Source organism: Leptodactylus fuscus, chromosome 4, assembly GCF_031893055.1.
Source record: "Leptodactylus fuscus isolate aLepFus1 chromosome 4, aLepFus1.hap2, whole genome shotgun sequence".
NCBI classification, from domain to species: domain Eukaryota; kingdom Metazoa; phylum Chordata; class Amphibia; order Anura; family Leptodactylidae; genus Leptodactylus; species Leptodactylus fuscus.
The window spans coordinates 223332195-223356651 of record NC_134268.1 but is presented as its reverse complement, the minus strand read 5'-3'; the positions used below and the strand labels follow the sequence as shown (position 1 = coordinate 223356651).

The following is a 24457-nucleotide window of genomic DNA, read 5'->3' as shown; positions in this document are numbered from 1 at the left end:
AGCGATGTGTGGAGTCCGTCAGGCCTCACCATTCTGCTGTATTGGGTAACAACCTGGGTCACGATATTTGCAGGTCCCTCTCTTGGCCGAGCCCCAGAATTACCCAGTACATGGCCTGAACATCCAGTAGGAGCCCGAGCCCCGGGCAGCAGCCGGGTCCCCTGTAACCAGCTGATCGACCTGACCAAAGAGGAGGAAACTCCATCTAAACCCAAAGTCTCCAGCTCAGAAGTCGCCCGGAGACCAAGTCACACTGGTAAGAGCAGCAGGATAGTCTGGGGCCCATTCACACCAGGCAGTATCCGTGCACTTCTCTAGTCTGGAGATAGGACTGGTGGTTTATAATGATGGCAAGGCCTCAGGTCACTATAATATAAGGAGCGCCGTCTCCTGACTAGGTTCAGACGGGGTAACGGACTGCTAAGGCGCTGTTCACATTAGTGTGTCCCTACCATCATTGGGATGCCGGGATGACTTTGCAGCCATAATGTTCCTTCTTGGTTCCCGTCCTCAGGTATTTCACTAAATTCGCCTCTCGCTGAGCTGCACCGGCCCTCTATTAACTTACCGAAGACCCCAAGTGGCAGAATAGACAAACCGCTGGACCCGGGGGCATCGGGCGCCAACAGAGGGGGTACGTATATGAATCTGCCCAATCTGACCATGGGTGCGGTCATACCTGGCCGGGCTAATGGCTTCTACTTGTCTTCCTTCTTCCAGCTGTTCCTGCAGTCAATGAACATCTTAGCGGCCTGGAGAAGCTTCTTAAAGGAGTCCCAACATTTACCCCAGCAGGCCGAGGCAGCGGGCAGGCCTGGAGCGGGAGCTGGTGGTTTAAGAGCACGTCGTCTCATGGTAGCGTCTCGTGACCGCCGGCCTGTACGTATTCAGCAGTAGTCATGTCATCTAGGTACAATATCTTCTCTTCCTCCAGAAACTTGAAGCCTCCCCGTCATGATGGTGACCAGAAGTGACGGCAGCGAGAGAGAAGCGTCTTTGCAGCAGTGTTTATTTTGGGGCTGACGTTGTTCGGCGACCACAAGGGACCTGCACAAACTGTGACTGTGAGAAGGTTTTACAAACACATGAAATAACCTGGTTATGGAGACTGCGGAGGGGCAGGCGGGGCGGCCGGACCACAGCAGCTGTATGTATAGAGATGGGAGCGGCCGGCACAAGTCTCCTGGAGGCCGGTGAGTATCTGATGTTAGTTTTGTTGATCCATGAATCTGGTATTGATTCGCCATACTGTCGGGTGATCGGGGATGATCTGCCTCTGTCTCAGACATAATGAGTTGATTCTTCCGTTGTATTCTATGGTGCAGCAAATCTGCTATTGACCGATTCCCTCATCTTCTGCCCATAGGAGGGCGCTCTTTGCCCCAGGCATCCCATATTGCCTGGCCAGATGTTTCAGTGGAGCGGTGAATGGTTCTTGTGGATCTGGCTTGAGAAGATGAGGCCTCCTGTGTGTCACTTAGGAATAGATGGTGTCCTGAGCCTGGTAAGTACTCGGAGAAGGTTGGTAAGTGAAACTGTGACACTGAGAATTGTGGAGATCTCTGGATGGACAGACAATGTTAAGGACATAGAAATTCTCACAAATCCTCGGCCTGTTATCAGTGAGGATATTAATGGTTGTCTCAGGCAGAAATCATCAGGATTGTCTGCTGATCGCTCCATTTACCAATGTCAGCCCAAATGTGCTGGACACAAGTCCGGAGACACTGCCAGGAAAGGTAGCACATGTAGGGCACTGGGTCTGCTCACAGCAACACGCAACATGCGGCCTTACTAGGACTACTCACTATAGAGGACAGACCTCCATTCCGGCTACGTCCTCCACTTACGTCTCATAAGGGCACCTCCTTTTTGTGTTGTGCAGTGCATTTCCTTCTGAGCTCCGTATTTCTGGTACACTGTTCCAAATCCCCTGCCATGTTTACATTCTGCAATTTTGGACGTCACCAATAGGGATCTTTACTGGAGAAAGATGTAGTATTGAGTTAAATGGGAGCTGCATGTAGTGAGCTTCCCCCTAGTGGTGACTGTATAATCTGTATGTAGTGAGCTCCTCCTAGTGGTGACTGTATAATCTGTATGTAGTGAGCTCCTCCTAGTGGTGACTGTATAATCTGTATGTAGTGAGCTCCTCCTAGTGGTGACTGTATAATCTGTATGTAGTGAGCTCCCCCTAGTGGTGACTGTATAATCTGTATGTAGTGAGCTCCCCCTAGTGGTGACTGTATAATCTGTATGTAGTGAGCTCCCCCTAGTGGTGACTCTATAATCTGTATGTAGTGAGCTCCCCCTAGTGGTGACTGTATAATCTGTATGTAGTGAGCTCCCTCTAGTGGTGACTGTATAATCTGTATGTAGTGAGCTCCCTCTAGTGGTGACTGTATAATCTGTATGTAGTGAGCTCCCCCTAGTGGTGACTGTATAATCTGTATGTAGTGAGCTCCCTCTAGTGGTGACTGTATAATCTGTATGTAGTGAGCTCCCTCTAGTGGTGACTGTATAATCTGTATGTAGTGAGCTCCCCCTAGTGGTGACTGTATAATCTGTATGTAGTGAGCTCCCTCTAGTGGTGACTGTATAATCTGTATGTAGTGAGCTCCTCCTAGTGGTGACTGTATAATCTGTATGTAGTGAGCTCCCCCTAGTGGTGACTGTATAATCTGTATGTAGTGAGCTCCCTCTAGTGGTGACTGTATAATCTGTATGTAGTGAGCTCCTCCTAGTGGTGACTGTATAATCTGTATGTAGTGAGCTCCCCCTAGTGGTGACTGTATAATCTGTATGTAGTGAGCTCCCCCTAGTGGTGACTGTATAATCTGTATGTAGTGAGCTCCCTCTAGTGGTGACTGTATAATCTGTATGTAGTGAGCTCCTCCTAGTGGTGACTGTATAATCTGTATGTAGTGAGCTCCCCCTAGTGGTGACTGTATAATCTGTATGTAGTGAGCTCCTCCTAGTGGTGACTGTATAATCTGTATGTAGTGAGCTCCCTCTAGTGGTGACTGTATAATCTGTATGTAGTGAGCTCCTCCTAGTGGTGACTGTATAATCTGTATGTAGTGAGCTCCCCCTAGTGGTGACTCTATAATCTGTATGTAGTGAGCTCCCCCTAGTGGTGACTGTATAATCTGTATGTAGTGAGCTCCTCCTAGTGGTGACTGTATAATCTGTATGTAGTGAGCTCCCCCTAGTGGTGACTGTATAATCTGTATGTAGTGAGCTCCTCCTAGTGGTGACTGTATAATCTGTATGTAGTGAGCTCCTCCTAGTGGTGACTGTATAATCTGTATGTAGTGAGCTCCCTCTAGTGGTGACTGTATAATCTGTATGTAGTGAGCTCCTCCTAGTGGTGTCTATATAATCTGTATGTAGTGAGCTCCCCCTAGTGGTGGGTGTATAATCTGTATGTAGTGAGCTCCCTCTAGTGGTGACTGTATAATCTGTATGTAGTGAGCTCCTCCTAGTGGTGTCTATATAATCTGTATGTAGTGAGCTCCTCCTAGTGGTGACTGTATAATCTGTATGTAGTGAGCTCCCCCTAGTGGTGGGTGTATAATCTGTATGTAGTGAGCTCCTCCTAGTGGTGTCTATATAATCTGTATGTAGTGAGCTCCCCCTAGTGGTGACTGTATAATCTGTATGTAGTGAGCTCCCTCTAGTGGTGACTGTATAATCTGTATGTAGTTAGCTCCCCCTAGTGGTGGGTGGATAATCAGTGAGGGTAATAACTAAGATTACCTCTTTCTTGCAGGTACGTGTGATTTCTGCAGCCGCCATCTTCAGCCTCCGCAGCTTCCATGTGTGATGACGGGCTGGGCTACTTCTGTCACCTCTACATACATTCCTCCCGGGATCACTGGGATGAGCCGTGCAGTGACCACTCTTCTCCTGCAGAGGGCGCTCAGACTGGACAGTAGCCATAGACTCCTGGTCATGGCTGGATATACTGTTATATACTGGAGCTGTTATGTAAATGTTGTATATTTGTAATATTGGCGTGACAATCTGCAGCGCCCCCTCTCCCTCCAGGACGCCGGGGCGATGCCTGACTACGAAAATCTCTATTTGCCATTATATATTTTTGAATTTTTTTACATTTTTTTTCTTTTATTTTTTTTATTCATTCACCTATAACAGAAATATAGGAAATCTATGAATGCACCGAAGCAGAATGAGGGGAGATGAAGGGGGGATGAGGGGTGTCGTCGTCCCCCCCCCCCCCCTCCAGGGGTCATTCACAGGGTTAATAATGAAAGTGCAATCAGGCTGCAAAATATCCATGAGAAATAAACACGTTCTACCTCACCAGGCGCCGCCTCACTGTTGTCTGCTCTTTACTGCCCCGGTGATGGGATGTCTGTGGCTGTTACACCATCTTTTGTTCCCTGTTATCAGCCAGTATAGTGCTCCTAAGTAGTGTTCAGCGAATAGTATTCAATCAAATACCTCGCTCCCATAAGAATGCGTGTAAGAAGCTGAACTCCAAGGGGTTAAGTGCATCAAATATTTACTGAGCTTAACCCCTTGGTGTTTGGCCGATTACACGCATTCCTATGGGAGCGAGGTATTCGATCGAAAACTACTCGCTCATCTCTATTCCTAAGGATGATTGACAGGTAGTGCAGACATCTTCAGTGCTGAGAACCTTCTATATGTGACCGATATCAGCCGCTCCCCTTATATCCCTATATACTGTACTGTAATAAGATGTGACCGATATCAGCCGCTCCCCTTATATCCCTATATACTGTACTGTAATAAGATGTGACCGATATCAGCCGCTCCCCTTATATCCCTATATACTGTACTGTAATAAGATGTGACCGATATCAGCCGCTCCCCTTATATCACTATATACTGTACTGTAATAAGATGTGACTGATATCAGCCGCTCCTCTTATATCACTATATACTGTACTGTAATAAGATGTGACTGATATCAGCCGCTCCCCTTATATCACTATATACTGTACTGTAATAAGATGTGACCGATATCAGCCGCTCCCCTTATATCCCTATATACTGTACTGTAATAAGATGTGACCGATATCAGCCGCTCCCCTTATATCCCTATATACTGTACTGTAATAAGATGTGACCGATATCAGCCGCTCCCCTTATATCACTATATACTGTACTGTAATAAGATGTGACTGATATCAGCCGCTCCTCTTATATCACTATATACTGTACTGTAATAAGATGTGACTGATATCAGCCGCTCCTCTTATATCCCTATATACTGTACTGTAATAAGATGTGACTGATATCAGCCGCTCCTCTTATATCACTATATACTGTACTGTAATAAGATGTGACTGATATCGGCCGCTCCCCTTATATCACTATATACTGTACTGTAATAAGATGTGACTGATATCAGCCGCTCCTCTTATATCCCTATATACTGTACTGTAATAAGATGTGACTGATATCAGCCGCTCCCCTTATATCACTATATACTGTACTGTAATAAGATGACTGATATCAGCCGCTGCTCTTATATCACTATATACTGTACTGTAATAAGATGTGACCGATATCAGCCGCTCCTCTTATATCCCTATATACTGTACTGTAATAAGATGTGACTGATATCAGCCGCTCCCCTTATATCCCTATATACTGTACTGTAATAAGATGTGACTGATATCAGCCGCTCCTCTTATATCCCTATATACTGTACTGTAATAAGATGTGACTGATATCAGCCGCTCCCCTTATATCACTATATACTGTACTGTAATAAGATGACTGATATCAGCCGCTGCTCTTATATCACTATATACTGTACTGTAATAAGATGTGACTGATATCGGCCACTCCTCTTATATCGCTATATACTGTAATAAGATGTGACTGATATCAGCCGCTCCTCTTATATCACTATATACTGTACTGTAATAAGATGTGACCGATATCAGCTGCTCCTCTTATATCACTATATACTGTACTGTAATAAGATGTGACCGATATCAGCTGCTCCTCTTATATCACTATATACTGTACTGTAATAAGATGTGACTGATATCAGCCGCTCCTCTTATATCACTATATACTGTACTGTAATAAGATGTGACTGATATCAGCCGCTCCCCTTATATCACTATATACTGTACTGTAATAAGATGACTGATATCAGCCGCTGCTCTTATATCACTATATACTGTACTGTAATAAGATGTGACTGATATCGGCCACTCCTCTTATATCGCTATATACTGTAATAAGATGTGACTGATATCAGCCGCTCCTCTTATATCACTATATACTGTACTGTAATAAGATGTGACCGATATCAGCCGCTCCCCTTATATCACTATATACTGTACTGTAATAAGATGTGACCGATATCAGCTGCTCCTCTTATATCATTATATACTGTACTGTAATAAGATGTGACTGATATCAGCCGCTCCTCTTATATCACTATATACTGTACTGTAATAAGATGTGACTGATATCAGCCGCTCCTCTTATATCACTATATACTGTACTGTAATAAGATGTGACTGATATCAGCCGCTGCTCTTATATCACTATATACTGTACTGTAATAAGATGTGACCGATATCAGCCGCTCCCCTTATATCACTATATACTGTAATAAGATGTGACTGATATCAGCCGCTCCTCTTATATCACTATATACTGTACTGTAATAAGATGTGACCGATATCAGCTGCTCCTCTTATATCACTATATACTGTACTGTAATAAGATGTGACCGATATCAGCCGCTCCTCTTATATCACTATATACTGTACTGTAATAAGATGTGACTGATATCAGCCGCTCCTCTTATATCACTATATACTGTACTGTAATAAGATGTGACTGATATCAGCCGCTCCCCTTATATCACTATATACTGTACTGTAATAAGATGACTGATATCAGCCGCTGCTCTTATATCACTATATACTGTACTGTAATAAGATGTGACCGATATCAGCCGCTCCCCTTATATCACTATATACTGTACTGTAATAAGATGTGACTGATATCAGCCGCTCCTCTTATATCACTATATACTGTACTGTAATAAGATGTGACTGATATCAGCCGCTCCTCTTATATCCCTATATACTGTACTGTAATAAGATGTGACTGATATCAGCCGCTCCTCTTATATCACTATATACTGTACTGTAATAAGATGTGACTGATATCGGCCGCTCCCCTTATATCACTATATACTGTACTGTAATAAGATGTGACTGATATCAGCCGCTCCTCTTATATCCCTATATACTGTACTGTAATAAGATGTGACTGATATCAGCCGCTCCCCTTATATCACTATATACTGTACTGTAATAAGATGACTGATATCAGCCGCTGCTCTTATATCACTATATACTGTACTGTAATAAGATGTGACCGATATCAGCCGCTCCTCTTATATCCCTATATACTGTACTGTAATAAGATGTGACTGATATCAGCCGCTCCCCTTATATCCCTATATACTGTACTGTAATAAGATGTGACTGATATCAGCCGCTCCCCTTATATCACTATATACTGTACTGTAATAAGATGACTGATATCAGCCGCTGCTCTTATATCACTATATACTGTACTGTAATAAGATGTGACTGATATCGGCCACTCCTCTTATATCGCTATATACTGTAATAAGATGTGACTGATATCAGCCGCTCCTCTTATATCACTATATACTGTACTGTAATAAGATGTGACCGATATCAGCCGCTCCCCTTATATCACTATATACTGTACTGTAATAAGATGTGACCGATATCAGCTGCTCCTCTTATATCACTATATACTGTACTGTAATAAGATGTGACTGATATCAGCCGCTCCTCTTATATCACTATATACTGTACTGTAATAAGATGTGACTGATATCAGCCGCTCCCCTTATATCACTATATACTGTACTGTAATAAGATGACTGATATCAGCCGCTGCTCTTATATCACTATATACTGTACTGTAATAAGATGTGACTGATATCGGCCACTCCTCTTATATCGCTATATACTGTAATAAGATGTGACTGATATCAGCCACTCCTCTTATATCACTATATACTGTACTGTAATAAGATGTGACCGATATCAGCCGCTCCCCTTATATCACTATATACTGTACTGTAATAAGATGTGACCGATATCAGCTGCTCCTCTTATATCACTATATACTGTACTGTAATAAGATGTGACTGATATCAGCCGCTCCTCTTATATCACTATATACTGTACTGTAATAAGATGTGACTGATATCAGCCGCTCCCCTTATATCACTATATACTGTACTGTAATAAGATGACTGATATCAGCCGCTGCTCTTATATCACTATATACTGTACTGTAATAAGATGTGACTGATATCGGCCACTCCTCTTATATCGCTATATACTGTAATAAGATGTGACTGATATCAGCCGCTCCTCTTATATCACTATATACTGTACTGTAATAAGATGTGACCGATATCAGCTGCTCCTCTTATATCACTATATACTGTACTGTAATAAGATGTGACCGATATCAGCTGCTCCTCTTATATCACTATATACTGTACTGTAATAAGATGTGACTGATATCAGCCGCTCCTCTTATATCACTATATACTGTACTGTAATAAGATGTGACCGATATCAGCCGCTCCCCTTATATCACTATATACTGTACTGTAATAAGATGTGACCGATATCAGCTGCTCCTCTTATATCACTATATACTGTACTGTAATAAGATGTGACCGATATCAGCCGCTCCTCTTATATCACTATATACTGTACTGTAATAAGATGTGACTGATATCAGCCGCTCCTCTTATATCACTATATACTGTACTGTAATAAGATGTGACTGATATCAGCCGCTCCCCTTATATCACTATATACTGTACTGTAATAAGATGACTGATATCAGCCGCTGCTCTTATATCACTATATACTGTACTGTAATAAGATGTGACTGATATCGGCCACTCCTCTTATATCGCTATATACTGTAATAAGATGTGACTGATATCAGCCGCTCCTCTTATATCACTATATACTGTACTGTAATAAGATGTGACCGATATCAGCCGCTCCCCTTATATCACTATATACTGTACTGTAATAAGATGTGACCGATATCAGCCGCTCCTCTTATATTACTATATACTGTACTGTAATAAGATGTGACCGATATCAGCTGCTCCTCTTATATCACTATATACTGTACTGTAATAAGATGTGACTGATATCAGCCGCTCCTCTTATATCACTATATACTGTACTGTAATAAGATGTGACTGATATCAGCCGCTCCTCTTATATCACTATATACTGTACTGTAATAAGATGTGACCGATATCAGCCGCTCCTCTTATATCACTATATACTGTACTGTAATAAGATGTGACTGATATCAGCCGCTCCTCTTATATCACTATATACTGTACTGTAATAAGATGTGACTGATATCAGCCGCTCCCCTTATATCACTATATACTGTACTGTAATAAGATGACTGATATCAGCCGCTGCTCTTATATCACTATATACTGTACTGTAATAAGATGTGACTGATATCGGCCACTCCTCTTATATCGCTATATACTGTAATAAGATGTGACTGATATCAGCCGCTCCTCTTATATCACTATATACTGTACTGTAATAAGATGTGACCGATATCAGCTGCTCCTCTTATATCACTATATACTGTACTGTAATAAGATGTGACCGATATCAGCTGCTCCTCTTATATCACTATATACTGTACTGTAATAAGATGTGACTGATATCAGCCGCTCCTCTTATATCACTATATACTGTACTGTAATAAGATGTGACCGATATCAGCCGCTCCCCTTATATCACTATATACTGTACTGTAATAAGATGTGACCGATATCAGCTGCTCCTCTTATATCACTATATACTGTACTGTAATAAGATGTGACCGATATCAGCCGCTCCTCTTATATCACTATATACTGTACTGTAATAAGATGTGACTGATATCAGCCGCTCCTCTTATATCACTATATACTGTACTGTAATAAGATGTGACTGATATCAGCCGCTCCCCTTATATCACTATATACTGTACTGTAATAAGATGACTGATATCAGCCGCTGCTCTTATATCACTATATACTGTACTGTAATAAGATGTGACTGATATCGGCCACTCCTCTTATATCGCTATATACTGTAATAAGATGTGACTGATATCAGCCGCTCCTCTTATATCACTATATACTGTACTGTAATAAGATGTGACCGATATCAGCCGCTCCCCTTATATCACTATATACTGTACTGTAATAAGATGTGACCGATATCAGCCGCTCCTCTTATATTACTATATACTGTACTGTAATAAGATGTGACCGATATCAGCTGCTCCTCTTATATCACTATATACTGTACTGTAATAAGATGTGACTGATATCAGCCGCTCCTCTTATATCACTATATACTGTACTGTAATAAGATGTGACTGATATCAGCCGCTCCTCTTATATCACTATATACTGTACTGTAATAAGATGTGACCGATATCAGCCGCTCCTCTTATATCACTATATACTGTACTGTAATAAGATGTGACTGATATCAGCCGCTCCTCTTATATCACTATATACTGTACTGTAATAAGATGTGACCGATATCAGCCGCTCCTCTTACAGTATATCACTATATACTGTACTGTAATAAGATGTGACTGATATCAGCCGCTCCTCTTACAGTATATCACTATATACTGTACTGTAATAAGATGTGACTGATATCAGCCGCTCCCCTTATATCACTATATACTGTACTGTAATAAGATGTGACTGATATCGGCAGCTCCTCTTATATCACTATATACTGTACTGTAATAAGATGTGATTGATATCAGCCGCTCCTCTTATATCACTATATACTGTACTGTAATAAGATGTGACTGATATCAGCCGCTCCTCTTATATCACTATATACTGTACTGTAATAAGATGTGACTGATATCAGCCCCCCCTCTTATATCACTATATACTGTAATAAGATGTGACTGATATCAGCCGCTCCTCTTATATCACTATATACTGTACTGTAATAAGATGTGACTGATATCGGCAGCTCCTCTTATATCACTATATACTGTACTGTAATAAGATGTGATTGATATCAGCCGCTCCTCTTATATCACTATATACTGTACTGTAATAAGATGTGACTGATATCAGCCGCTCCTCTTATATCACTATATACTGTACTGTAATAAGATGTGACTGATATCAGCCCCCCCTCTTATATCACTATATACTGTAATAAGATGTGACTGATATCGGCCGCTCCTCTTATATCACTATATACTGTACTGTAATAAGATGACTGATATCGGCCGCTCCTCTTATATCACTATATACTGTACTGTAATAAGATGTGACTGATATCAGCCGCTCCTCTTATATCACTATATACTGTACTGTAATAAGATGTGACTGATATTGGCCGCTGCTCTTATATCACTATATACTGTACTGTAATAAGATGACTGATATCGGCCGCTGCTCTTATATCACTATATACTGTACTGTAATAAGATGTGACTGATATCAGCCGCTCCTCTTATATCACTATATACTGTACTGTAATAAGATGTGACTGATATCAGCCGCTGCTCTTATATCACTATATACTGTACTGTAATAAGATGTGACTGATATCAGCCGCTCCTCTTATATCACTATATACTGTACTGTAATAAGATGTGACTGATATCAGCCGCTGCTCTTATATCACTATATACTGTACTGTAATAAGATGACTGATATCGGCCGCTCCTCTTATATCACTATATACTGTACTGTAATAAGATGTGACTGATATCCGCCGCTATATACTGTAATAAGACGTGATTGATATCCGCCGCTATATACTGTAATAAGATGTGACTGATATCCACCGCTATATACTGTAGATACTCCCAGTCATAGAAATTTGTCTGTAAATTTAAAACCCTTTTATTTCACAAGGAGCAGGTCAGGGTCAGGTTTTTGGCATCGGCTTCTTCTCCACCTTTTCTATATTATACTCTCCATAGACTTCTCATGTATCGGCTGAGATCTGTGGTCACGTGACTGTAGTCTCTAAGCTTCCTTAGGAGACTGTCCGGAGACGCCTGATCCTAGGAGGCCGGCCTCGCAGAGTAGAAGAGTTCAGGGTCTTGGTCAGACGTCTCCACTGAACACATGCGTTGGTGTCTGAAGGAGGCGGAACGTGAGCTGAATCTTCGGTCACATGAGGAGCACGGGTAGGGTTTCTCCCCTGTGTGAATTCTCACATGCTTCACCAGGTCAGACTTTTGCACAAACCCTCGGTTGCACTCCTCGCACTTGTACGGCCTCTCTCCGGTGTGAGTCCTCGTGTGCTTCACCATTGCTGAGCGGTCAATGAAGCATTTCTCACACAGGTCGCACTTGTAGGGTTTTTCTCCTGTGTGGATTCTCAGATGTTTCACCAGGTCTGAGTTCTGTATGAAGGACTTGGCACACGTGGGGCACGAGTATGGTTTCTCTCCCGTGTGCCGCCTCATGTGTTTCACCAAGGCCGATCTTTGACTGACTATCTTGCCGCACACGTTGCATGCATGCGGCTGTTTTCCATGTGTCCTCCGGTGGGTCAAGAACACAGATCTGTGGCTGAACGTCTTTCCACATTCTGGACAGGCGTACGTTTGCGTCTTTGTCGTCTTTTTCCTATGTTTGAGCAAAGAGGAGAAGCTTCTGGAACCGGGCAAAGATCGAATGATTGGAAAATGATCGTCTTCTCTAATAATGTGAAACTTTGGTATCAGATTCCCGGGGTCGTCTTCGGATTCTCTCCAGTAGGTGATCTGGTGGTGACGTCCCAGAGAACCCTGAGGCAGGTTGTGGTCTTCAGTGGCCGACCGGAGAGCCCTGAGATGTGTTTTCTGGTGTTTTGACAAAGCTGACTGCTCTACAAAGCTTCGACCACATTCCCGGCATTGGTACGGTCTCTCTCCTGTGTGGGTGCGATAATGCTTCACCAGGTCGGACTTTTGGATGAAGCTCCGGACACATAAGTTGCACTTGTAGGGTCGTTCTCCCGTGTGGATTCGTAAATGTTTAATGAGCACGGACTTGTGAGCAAAGCTGTTCCCGCAGACACCACATGGAAATAACCGTCCAGCTTTCCCCCCTTGTGATACGGTACGCACATGGCTGAGGCTCACTGAGATTATGGCCGCCGCCGCGTTCTTCTCTGGTGCCCTGGCTTGGCCCAGTTTTTCCTCATTGTGACATTTCATGTGTTTCACGAGGTTGGCGCTCTGACTGAAGGTCTTTCCACACTCCGGACAGGAGTAGGGCTGCAGTCTATTGTGAGTCCTGCGGTGTTTGATCAGAGAGGAGCCTTCGGTGAAGCTGCGGTCACATTCTGGGCAGTGGTACGGCTTCTCTCCTGTGTGGATCCTTCGATGCTTCACCAGATCGGAGTTCTGGATAAAGCCCTTCCCGCAGAGCTCACATCCGTACGGCTTCTCACCAGTGTGTGTCCTCATGTGCTTTGTCAGTGCAGATTTCTGTACAAAGCCCCGGTCACACGTGTCACATCTGAATGGACGTTCCCCTGTGTGGGTTCTCTGGTGTTTTACCAAGTCCGAATTCTGAATGAAGCCCTTTCCACACAGTGTACAATGATAGGGCCTTTCTCCCGTATGCGTTCTCAAATGTTTAACCAAGTCAGAGGTCTGAGAAAAACTCCGCGGGCACTGGTTGCATGGGTAGTGTCTCTCCATATGGTGTGTTCTCAGGTGTTTCCTAAGAGCGGGTCTATTTGGAAAGGCATTGGCACATTCATCGCATCGATACGGGTAATCCTCCTCTTTTGTATCTGAATTCAGTTTCTCTGGGTCTACAATGACAATCTCGTGGAAAGCGGTGGCAGTCGGTGGGTCTTCTACAATGTGAACCAATGCATGTTTAATCAAGTCTGAGCTTTGGGTGAAGGTCTTCTCGCACTGCCGACACTTGTAGGGTTTCTCTCCTGTGTGGGTTCTTCTGTGTTTGACCAGAGATGAGCCTTCGGTAAAGCTTTTGTTACATTCGGTGCAATGATAGGGCTTCTCCCCTGTGTGGATTCTTTGGTGCTTGACTAGATCTGAGTTCTGAATGAAGCTTTTCCCGCACTGTCCGCAGGTATAAGGCCTCTCTCCTGTATGACTCCTCATGTGCTTCGTCAGGGCCGACCGCTGGATAAAAGCTTTCTCGCACAGACCACATTTATGCGGCCGTTCCCCGCTGTGAATTCGCCTGTGCTTAATTAAAGCAGAGTTCTCCGAGAAGGCCTTATTACACTCCAGACACGTGTACGGACGTTCCCCTGTGTGGGTCCTACAATGTTTGAGGAGGTCGGACTTCTGGCTGAAGCTCTTGGAACATACGGTGCAGCAATGGTGGGGCTTGTTTCTTTCACGGCTTTGGATAGTCTGTAACAGGATGGCGTCCCTTGCGCTGTGCACCAGGTTGTGCTTCTGGAAATCACACCATTGACTAAATCTCTGATCGCATTCGCCGCACTCGTAAGAACTCGAGTCCTCTGATGACGTTTGGATCGGTAATGGCTGTTGCTTTGTGTGGACCGCCTGATGCTTCACCATATCTGACTTCTGTATAAATGTCCGCTCGCACCGAGAGCAGCTGTAGGGACGTTCTCCAGAGTGGATTCTTTGGTGCAATATGAGATTTGACTTCTGGGCGAAACCCCTCCCACAGACGGCGCACTTGTACGGCTTTTCCCCTGTGTGTGTCCGCTGGTGTTTGGCTAAGGCAGATCTTTCAGCAAACGTCTTCTGACAATGGGTGCACTGGAAGGGCCTCTCCCCGGTATGTGTGCGGAGATGCTTGACCAAGTCTGACCCCTGGATAAAGGCTTTGTGGCACTGTGTACACTGATATGGCCGCTCTCCGCTGTGTGTCCTCTCGTGCTTGACCAGGTCAGACCTCTGGATGAAACTCTTTGCGCACTGCGTACACTTGTGTGGTCTTTCTCCTGAATGCATCAGTTGATGTCGGATGTAGGATGACCATTGCTTCCACGTCTTCCCACAGTCTGCACACGTGTACACAGATCCGGCTGCTCCATTTGTGTCCTCCGTGGCCTGGATTATCTCTGGTGACTCTGCCGGCCTCACCACCTGTCTAATACTTTGGTGTCGATCTGTAAAGTGCGTTCTCTTGTGTTTGATTAAAGCAGAACTTTCCGTGAAGCTCTTATGGCAGGTGGCGCACTGATACGGCCGTTCCCCCGTGTGGGTGCGAAGGTGTTTAACTAGGTCGGAGTTTTGGATAAATCCCTTTGCGCATATGGAGCAGGAGTACGGCCTCTCACCGGTGTGGCTTCTTTGATGTTTTGTCAAAGCGGACCTTTGGCTGAAGGCCTTGTGACAGTCCGAGCACTTGTAGGGTCTCTCCCCAGAATGCGTCTTCCGGTGTTTGAGAAGAGCAGAGCGCGCTGTAAAGCTCTTATTACACTCCAAGCATTGGAACGGCCGCTGCCCTTGGTGGGTCTCGTGGAGTTTGGTCTTATCTTCATGGTGGTGTTTGCACAAGGCCCAATGTCTCTCCACAGCCTCGTAGCAACTGAAGCTTTTACCACAGCGGCTACAGATATGAGACTTTTCTTCAAGGATCTTGATGTCCTGAGGAGACGGTGACCGGGTCTGGTTTTCTTCTTCTTCTTCTTCTCCTCCGATCAGATAGACCAGGTCAGTAACCACTTGATAATTCACCTGTAGGTCCGCACTGACCCCCAGAACCTCATGGACGGCTCCGTCCTCTGCGCTCAGAGTCTCCACTACATGAAAGAAACAAAAGTAGTTACAGAAGAGGAAGTCGTAAAAGTCAAATAATAGAAAGTCATCGCTCCTCGTCCCTTACCTCCAGCACATTCTCCTGACCACTGCACCTCACCGAGTGTGGACATGACCTCTGCCTTGTGTTTCTCGTAACCTGCAAGTAGAACAAGATGGTGGCTGAGAGGTTGGAGTTCACAACGACTCTACCAGCAGAAGTTACGCAGAGACCTCAAAGTCACCGTCCACATCAAAACTAACACAGACCTGTCGCTATTCTAACAAAGCAGGATGTAGGTGGTGAGCTGAGGTATTGGTGGCAATAATAGATTTGATGTGTAGTCTTTAGGATCTTGGTAGTAGTGCAGCCTCGGGCTTTGGGCCTGTAACTTGCAGACATCACCTCTGAGCACTGATCTCCACTAACTGTATGTCCGGAATCATCTTCTCTCTCTACTCTGCACTACTGCCGCTCCCGAGGTCCCCTGGACTGTGTGCTCTGCACTACTGCCGCTCGCGAGGTCCCCTGGACTGTGTGCTCTGCACTACTGCCGCTCCCGAGGTCCCCTGGACTGTGTGCTCTGCACTACTGCCGCTCGCGAGGTCCCCTGGACTGTGTGCTCTGCACTACTGCCGCTCCCGAGGTCCCCTGGACTGTGTGCTCTGCACTACTGCCGCTCCCGAGGTCCCCTGGACTGTGTGCTCTGCACTACTGCCGCTCCCGAGGTCCCCTGGACTGTGTGCTCTGCACTACTGCCGCTCCTGGGTCCCCTGGACTGTGTGCTCTGCACTACTGCCGCTCGCGAGGTCCCCTGGACTGTGTGCTCTGCACTACTGCCGCTCGCGAGGTCCCCTGGACTGTGTGCTCTGCACTACTGCCGCTCGCGAGGTCCCCTGGACTGTGTGCTCTGCACTACTGCCGCTCCCGAGGTCCCCTGGACTGTGTGCTCTGCACTACTGCCGCTCCCGAGGTCCCCTGGACTGTGTGCTCTGCACTACTGCCGCTCCCGAGGTCCCCTGGACTGTGTGCTCTGCACTACTGCCGCTCCCGAGGTCCCCTGGACTGTGTGCTCTGCACTACTGCCGCTCCCGAGGTCCCCTGGACTGTGTGCTCTGCACTACTGCCGCTCCCGAGGTCCCCTGGACTGTGTGCTCTGCACTACTGCCGCTCCTGGGTCCCCTGGACTGTGTGCTCTGCACTACTGCCGCTCCCGAGGTCCCCTGGACTGTGTGCTCTGCACTACTGCCGCTTCCCGGGGTCCCCTGGAGTATGTGCTCTGCACTACTGCCGCTCCCGGGGTCCCCTGGACTGTGTGCTCTGCACTACTGCCGCTCCCGAGGTCCCCTGGACTGTGTGCTCTGCACTACTGCCGCTCCTGGGTCCCCTGGACTGTGTGCTCTGCACTACTGCCGCTCCCGAGGTCCCCTGGACTGTGTGCTCTGCACTACTGCCGCTCCCGAGGTCCCCTGGACTGTGTGCTCTGCACTACTGCCGCTTCCCGGGGTCCCCTGGAGTATGTGCTCTGCACTACTGCCGCTCCCGGGGTCCCCTGGACTGTGTGCTCTGCACTACTGCCGCTCCCGAGGTCCCCTGGACTGTGTGCTCTGCACTACTGCCGCTCCCGAGGTCCCCTGGACTGTGTGCTCTGCACTACTGCCGCTCCCGAGGTCCCCTGGAGTATGTGCTCTGCACTACTGCCGCTCCTGGGTCCCCTGGACTGTGTGCTCTGCACTACTGCCGCTCCCGAGGTCCCCTGGACTGTGTGCTCTGCACTACTGCCGCTCCCGAGGTCCCCTGGACTGTGTGCTCTGCACTACTGCCGCTTCCCGGGGTCCCCTGGACTGTGTGCTCTGCACTACTGCCGCTCCTGGGTCCCCTGGACTGTGTGCTCTGCACTACTGCCGCTCCCGAGGTCCCCTGGAGTATGTGCTCTGCACTACTGCCGCTCCCGGGGTCCCCTGGACTGTGTGCTCTGCACTACTGCCGCTCCCGAGGTCCCCTGGACTGTGTGCTCTGCACTACTGCCGCTCCCGAGGTCCCCTGGACTGTGTGCTCTGCACTACTGCCGCTCCCGAGGTCCCCTGGACTGTGTGCTCTGCATTACTGCCGCTCCCGAGGTCCCCTGGACTGTGTGCTCTGCACTACTGCCGCTCCCGAGGTCCCCTGGACTGTGTGCTCTGCACTACTGCCGCTCCTGGGTCCCCTGGACTGTGTGCTCTGCACTACTGCCGCTCGCGAGGTCCCCTGGACTGTGTGCTCTGCACTACTGCCGCTCCCGAGGTCCCCTGGACTGTGTGCTCTGCACTACTGCCGCTCCCGAGGTCCCCTGGACTGTGTGCTCTGCACTACTGCCGCTCCCGGGGTCCCCTGGACTGTGTGCTCTGCACTACTGCCGCTCCCGAGGTCCCCTGGACTGTGTGCTCTGCACTACTGCCGCTCCCGAGGTCCCCTGGACTGTGTGCTCTGCACTACTGCCGCTCCCGAGGTCCCCTGGACTGTGTGCTCTGCACTACTGCCGCTCCCGAGGTCCCCTGGACTGTGTGCTCTGCACTACTGCCGCTCCCGAGGTCCCCTGGACTGTGTGCTCTGCACTACTGCCGCTCCCGAGGTCCCCTGGACTGTGTGCTCTGCACTACTGCCGCTCCTGGGTCCCCTGGACTGTGTGCTCTGCACTACTGCCGCTTCCCGGGGTCCCCTGGACTGTGTGCTCTGCACTACTGCCGCTCCCGGGTCCCCTGGACTGTGTGCTCTGCACTACTGCCGCTCCCGAGGTCCCCTGGACTGTGTGCTCTGCATTACTGCCGCTCCCGAGGTCCCCTGGACTGTGTGCTCTGCACTACTGCCGCTCCTGAGGTCCCCTGGACTGTGTGCTCTGCACTACTGCCGCTCCTGGGTCCCCTGGACTGTGTGCTCTGCACTACTGCCGCTTCCCGGGGTCCCCTGGACTGTGTGCTCTGCACTACTGCCGCTTCCCGGGGTCCCCTGGACTGTGTGCTCTGCACTACTGCCGCTTCCCGGGGTCCCCTGGAGTATGTGCTCTGCACTACTGCCGCTCCCGAGGTCCCCTGGACTGTGTGCTCTGCACTACTGCCGCTCCCGAGGTCCCCTGGACTGTGTGCTCTGCACTACTGCCGCTCCCGAGGTCCCCTGGAGTATGTGCTCTGCACTACTGCCGCTCCCGAGGTCCCCTGGACTGTGTGCTCTGCACTACTGCCGCTCCCGAGGTCCCCTGGACTGTGTGCTCTGCACTACTGCCGCTCCCGAGGTCCCCTGGACTGTGTGCTCTGCACTACTGCCGCTCGCGAGGTCCCCTGGACTGTGTGCTCTGCACTACTGCCGCTCCCGAGGTCCCCTGGAGTATGTGCTCTGCACTACTGCCGCTCCCGGGGTCCCCTGGACTGTGTGCTCTGCACTACTGCCGCTCCCGAGGTCCCCTGGACTGTGTGCTCTGCACTACTGCCGCTCCCGAGGTCCCCTGGACTGTGTGCTCTGCACTACTGCCGCTCCCGAGGTCCCCTGTATCATCCTCTGCAGGAGTCTGGAGTGGGTAATAACTAGATGGGGCTCACTGCACCTCCCCCGTAGAGTGCAAGCTCTGCTGTCCGTGCCTATCCACTACCATCTCCACCCACATGTCAGGTCCAAGGGGACTTTACCTAAGGAGAGCATGCACTTGTAGTTCTCCGCCATGACTGACTTCTAGGACTGGTCTAGACGTCTCCAGACACTCCAGGAGCCAGAAGCCGCAACGTCATCAAAGGTCGGCGCAGCCTGAAGAAGAGAGAGGGGCGGCTTAGTAACCTACAGGGGGCAGTGTTAGGGGGGACCCGGGGGTGACGCACTGTAATAGGGGGGGCAGATCTGGGGGTGACACACTTATAGGGGTAGGAAGGTGACACAGTTATGGGGGATCGGTGGGAGGGGGTAAGGGGAATGTTTGTTCTTGTAGCGTGTTAGCCAGTGGGTAAGAAATACAAAAACCGTGCGAATCTTCAGTAGGCGACACCTGTGCTAATGGCTGACACATAATGATGAGAGAATAGGAGGAAGCTGTGTAATGTTATATCCTGTCATCAGTGTGAGGTGTCACCTACTGCAGACTTTGGGGGGGGGGGGGGGGGGGGTCCTGGGGGGTGTAATGCCCTGTAAGGGGGGGGGGGGGTAGTGCCCTGTTATTAGGGGGGTCCTGGGGGGTGTAATGCCCTGTAAGGGGGGGGGGGGGGTAATGCCCTGTTATTAGGGGGGTCCTGGGGGGTGTAATGCCCTGTAAGCGGGGGGGGGGGGGGGGGGGTAATGCCCTGTTATTAGGGGGGGTCCTGGGGGGTGTAATGCACTCTAATGGGGGGGGGGGGGGGGGGTAGTGCCCTGTTATTAGGGGGGTCCTGGGAGGTGTAATGCCCTGTAAGCGGGGGGGGGGGGGGTAATGCCCTGTTATTAGGGGGTCCTGGGAGGTGTAATGCACTCTAATGGGGGGGGGGGGGGTAGTGCCCTGTTATTAGGGGGGTCCTGGGGGGGTGTAATGCACTCTAATGGGGGGGGGGGGGGTAGTGCCCTGTTATTAGGGGGGGTCCTGGGGGGTGTAATGCACTCTAATGGAGGGGGGGGGGGTAGTGCCCTGTTATTAGGGGGGTCCTGGGGGGTGTAATGCACTCTAATGGGGGGGGGGGGGGGTAGTGCCCTGTTATTAGGGGGGTCCTGGGGGGTGTAATGCACTCTAATGGGGGGGGGGGTAGTGCCCTGTTATTAGGGGGGTCCTGGGGGGTGTAATGCACTCTAATGGGGGGGGGGGGTAGTGCCCTGTTATTAGGGGGGTCCTGGGGGGTGTAATGCACTCTAATGGGGGGGGGGGGGTAGTGCGGGTAGTGCCCTGTTATTAGGGGGTCCTGGGAGGTGTAATGCACTCTAATGGGGGGGGGGGGTAGTGCGGGTAGTGCCCTGTTATTAGGGGGTCCTGGGGGGTGTAATGCACTCTAATGGGGGGGGGGGGGGGTAGTGCCCTGTTATTAGGGGGGTCCTGGGAGGTGTAATGCACTCTAGTGGGGGGGGTAGTGCCCTGTTATTAGGGGGGTCCTGGGGGGTGTAATGCACTCTAGTGGGGGGGGTAGTGCCCTGTTATTAGGGGGGTCCTGGGGGGTGTAATGCCCTGTAAGCGGGGGGGGGGGGGGGGGTAATGCCCTGTTATTAGGGGGGTCCTGGGGGGTGTAATGCCCTGTAAGCGGGGGGGGTAATGCCCTGTTATTAGGGGGTCCTGGGAGGTGTAATGCCCTGTAAGCGGGGGGGGGGGGGGGGGGGGTAATGCCCTGTTATTAGGGGGGTCCTGGGGGGTGTAATGCCCTGTAAGCGGGGGGGGTAATGCCCTGTTATTAGGGGGTCCTGGGAGGTGTAATGCACTCTAGTGGGGGGGGGGGGGTAGTGCCCTGTTATTAGGGGGGTGACGCACTGTAATGGGGGGAGATCTGGTAGTGTTACACTTATAGGGGTAGGAAGGTGACACAGTTGTGGGGGGTCTGTGGGAGGGGGGTAATGCACTGTTGCACTCTTATGGGGGCGGCTGGGACATGCCCTGTTATGGCGGATATCCCCGTTAGGTTACACGTGACACCGGACATACTACATACGTTACATACATGACGCTCCACACACTGGTCACACGACACGTCAGGCCCGCGGCACCACAGGGGGATTCTCGGCCGCCATGACACCACTGAGGATGAGCCGCAGATCCGGGAGGAAGAGACAAAGGAGTCTGCCGGGAGGGGGAGCTCATTCCCCGTGATGACCGCGCAGCCTGCCGGGATGTGTAGTCCTGAGCGGCCCCGCCCACACAGCCCAGACTACAACACCCACAATGCCGTGCGCGGCGCCACCCCCGGGCTGTCACGTGTCCTGTTATGGAGATGTTACACCCGCGGGTCACCCCCTGCCCGGGCCCTGTATTATGGAGTTATGTGACATCCCCGGTGTCCTCTCACCCGCGGGTCACCCCCTGCCCGGGCCCTGTATTATGGAGTTATAGACATCCCCAGGGTCCTCTCACCCGCGGGTCACCCCCTGCCCGGGCCCTGTATTATGGAGTTATATCACATCCCCGGTGTCCTCTCACCCGCGGGTCACCCCCTGCCCGGGCCCTGTATTATGGAGTTATGTGACATCCCCGGTGTCCTCTCACCCGCGGGTCACCCCCTGCCCGGGCCCTGTATTATGGAGTTATAGACATCCCCAGGGTCCTCTCACCCGCGGGTCACCCCCTGCCCGGGCCCTGTATTATGGAGTTATGTGACATCCCCGGTGTCCTCTCACCCGCGGGTCACCCCCTGCCCGGGCCCTGTATTATGGAGTTATGTGACATCCCCAGGGTCCTCTCACCCGCGGGTCACCTCCTGCCTGGGCCCTGTATTATGGAGTTATATCACATCCCCGGTGTCCTCTCACCCGCGGGTCACCCCCTGCCCGGGCCCTGTATTATGGAGTTATAGACATCCCCGGGGTCCTCTCACCCCCGGGTCACCCCCTGCCCGGGCCCTGTATTATGGAGTTATGTGACATCCCCGGTGTCCTCTCACCCGCGGGTCATCCCCTGCCTGGGCCCTGTATTATGGAATTATAGACATCCCCGGTGTCCTCTCACCCGCGGGTCACCCCCTGCCCGGGCCCTGTATTATGGAGTTATAGACATCCCCGGTGTCCTCTCACCCGCGGGTCACCCCCTGCCCGGGCCCTGTATTATGGAGTTATAGACATCCCCGGTGTCCTCTCACCCGCGGGTCACCCCCTGCCCAGGCCCTGTATTATGGAGCTATGTGACATCCCCGGTGTCCTCTCACCCCCGGGTCACCCCCTGCCTGGGCCCTGTATTATGGAGTTATGTGACATCCCCGGTGTCCTCTCACCCCCGGGTCACCCCCTGCCCGGGCCCTGTATTATGGAGCTATGTGACATCCCCGGTGTCCTCTCACCCCCGGGTCACCCCCTGCCCGGGCCCTGTATTATGGAGTTATAGACATCCCCAGGGTCCTCTCACCCGCGGGTCACCCCCTGCCCGGGCCCTGTATTATGGAGTTATAGACATCCCCGGTGTCCTCTCACCCGCGGGTCATCCCCTGCCCGGGCCCTGTATTATGGAGTTATAGACATCCCCGGTGTCCTCTCACCCGCGGGTCACCCCCTGCCCGGGCCCTGTATTATGGAGTTATAGACATCCCCGGTGTCCTCTCACCCCCGGGTCACCCCCTGCCCGGGCCCTGTATTATGGAGTTATGTGACATCCCCGGGGTCCTCTCACCCGCGGGTCACCCCCTGCCCGGGCCCTGTATTATGGAGTTATGTGACATCCCCGGGGTCCTCTCACCCGTGGGTCACCCCCTGCCCGGGCCCTGTATTATGGAGTTATGTGACATCCCCAGTGTCCTCTCACCCCCGGGTCACCCCCTGCCCGGGCCCTGTATTATGGAGCTATGTGACATCCCCGGTGTCCTCTCACCTGCGGGTCACCCCCTGCCTGGGCCCTGTATTATGGAGCTATGTGACATCCCCAGTGTCCTCTCACCCCCGGGTCACCCCCTGCCCGGGCCCTGTATTATGGAGCTATGTGACATCCCCGGTGTCCTCTCACCTGCGGGTCACCCCTTGCCCGGGCCCTGTATTATGGAGCTATGTGACATCCCCGGTGTCCTCTCACCCGCGGGTCACCCCCTGCCCGGGCCCTGTATTATGGAGTTATAGACATCCCCGGTGTCCTCTCACCCCCGGGTCATCCCCTGCCTGGGCCCTGTATTATGGAGCTATATCACATCCCCGGGGTCCTCTCACCCGCGGGTCATCCCCTGCCTGGGCCCTGTATTATGGAGCTATGTGACATCCCCGGGGTCCTGTCACCCCTTGCCCAGGCCCTTTATCATGGAGTTATAGACATCCCCGGTGTCCTCTCACCCGCGGGTCACTTGCTGCCCAGGGCCCTGTATTATGGAGATATAGACATCCCCGGGGTCCTCTCACCCCTGGGTCATCCCCTGCCCGGGCCCTGTATTATGGAGCTATGTGACATCCCCGGTGTCCTCTCACCCCTGGGTCATCCCCTGCCCGGGCCCTGTATTATGGAGTTATAGACATCCCCGGTGTCCTCTCACCCGCGGGTCATCCCCTGCCTGGGCCCTGTATTATGGAGCTATGTGACATCCCCGGTGTCCTCTCACCCGCGGGTCACCCCCTGCCCGGGCCCTGTATTATGGAGTTATAGACATCCCCGGTGTCCTCTCACCCCCGGGTCACTCGCTGCCCGGGCCCTGTATTATGGAGTTATAGACATCCCCGGTGTCCTCTCACCCGCGGGTCATCCCCTGCCTGGGCCCTGTATTATGGAGCTATGTGACATCCCCGGGGTCCTGTCACCCCTTGCCCAGGCCCTTTATCATGGAGTTATAGACATCCCCGGTGTCCTCTCACCCGCGGGTCACTCGCTGCCCAGGGCCCTGTATTATGGAGATATAGACATCCCCGGGGTCCTCTCACCCCCGGGTCACCCCCTGCCCGGGCCCTGTATTATGGAGTTATATCACATCCTCGGGGTCCTCTCACCCGCGGGTCAGTCTCTAGTCGGTG

At 50.3% G+C, this 24457-nt stretch overlaps 2 protein-coding genes across 5 annotated transcripts in view; one reads left to right on the top strand and one right to left on the bottom strand.

The window, feature by feature from the left end:
- LOC142201040 (uncharacterized) overlaps positions 1 to 4360 on the top strand; it is a 46921-nt gene extending 42561 nt beyond the window's left edge. For all 3 annotated transcript variants that reach the window (XM_075271857.1, XM_075271856.1, XM_075271855.1), the window contains exons 37-42: positions 74 to 256; positions 515 to 634; positions 721 to 855; positions 935 to 1193; positions 1367 to 1504; positions 3773 to 4360. In XM_075271857.1, the coding sequence (XP_075127958.1) occupies positions 74 to 256; positions 515 to 634; positions 721 to 855; positions 935 to 942 (446 nt within the window). In that variant the 3' untranslated portion in view covers positions 943 to 1193; positions 1367 to 1504; positions 3773 to 4360. The remainder of the gene's footprint in view (positions 1 to 73; positions 257 to 514; positions 635 to 720; positions 856 to 934; positions 1194 to 1366; positions 1505 to 3772) is intronic.
- A 7635-nt stretch (positions 4361 to 11995) lies between these two features.
- Positions 11996 to 21620, bottom strand: LOC142201042 (uncharacterized). Of its 2 annotated transcripts, none has more exons than XM_075271860.1 (4): positions 21478 to 21620; positions 19516 to 19630; positions 15944 to 16015; positions 11996 to 15860 (listed from the first exon to the last, which is right to left on the bottom strand). In XM_075271860.1, exons 2-4 carry the CDS (start codon positions 19547 to 19549, stop codon positions 12172 to 12174), a joined length of 3795 nt encoding a protein of 1264 aa, XP_075127961.1. In that variant the 5' UTR covers positions 19550 to 19630; positions 21478 to 21620; the 3' UTR covers positions 11996 to 12171. The 2 variants fall into 2 exon arrangements, with proteins under 2 accessions (XP_075127961.1, XP_075127960.1); XM_075271859.1 differs by having other exon boundaries at positions 21487 to 21620.
- Positions 21621 to 24457: the final 2837 nt, after the last annotated feature.

What these genes read in the sequence shown, in the direction of transcription:
- LOC142201042 (XM_075271860.1), bottom strand. Translation starts at nt 19,549, where the DNA reads ATGGCGGAGAACTACAAGTGCATGCTCTCCTTAG. An exon ending in CAAGTGCATGCTCTCCTTAG is followed by an intron (nt 16,016 to 19,515) that starts GTAAAGTCCCCT and finishes TTCTACTTGCAG; the next exon opens with GTTACGAGAAACACAAGGCA. An exon ending in GTCAGGAGAATGTGCTGGAG is followed by an intron (nt 15,861 to 15,943) that starts GTAAGGGACGAG and finishes TCTTTCATGTAG; the next exon opens with TGGAGACTCTGAGCGCAGAG.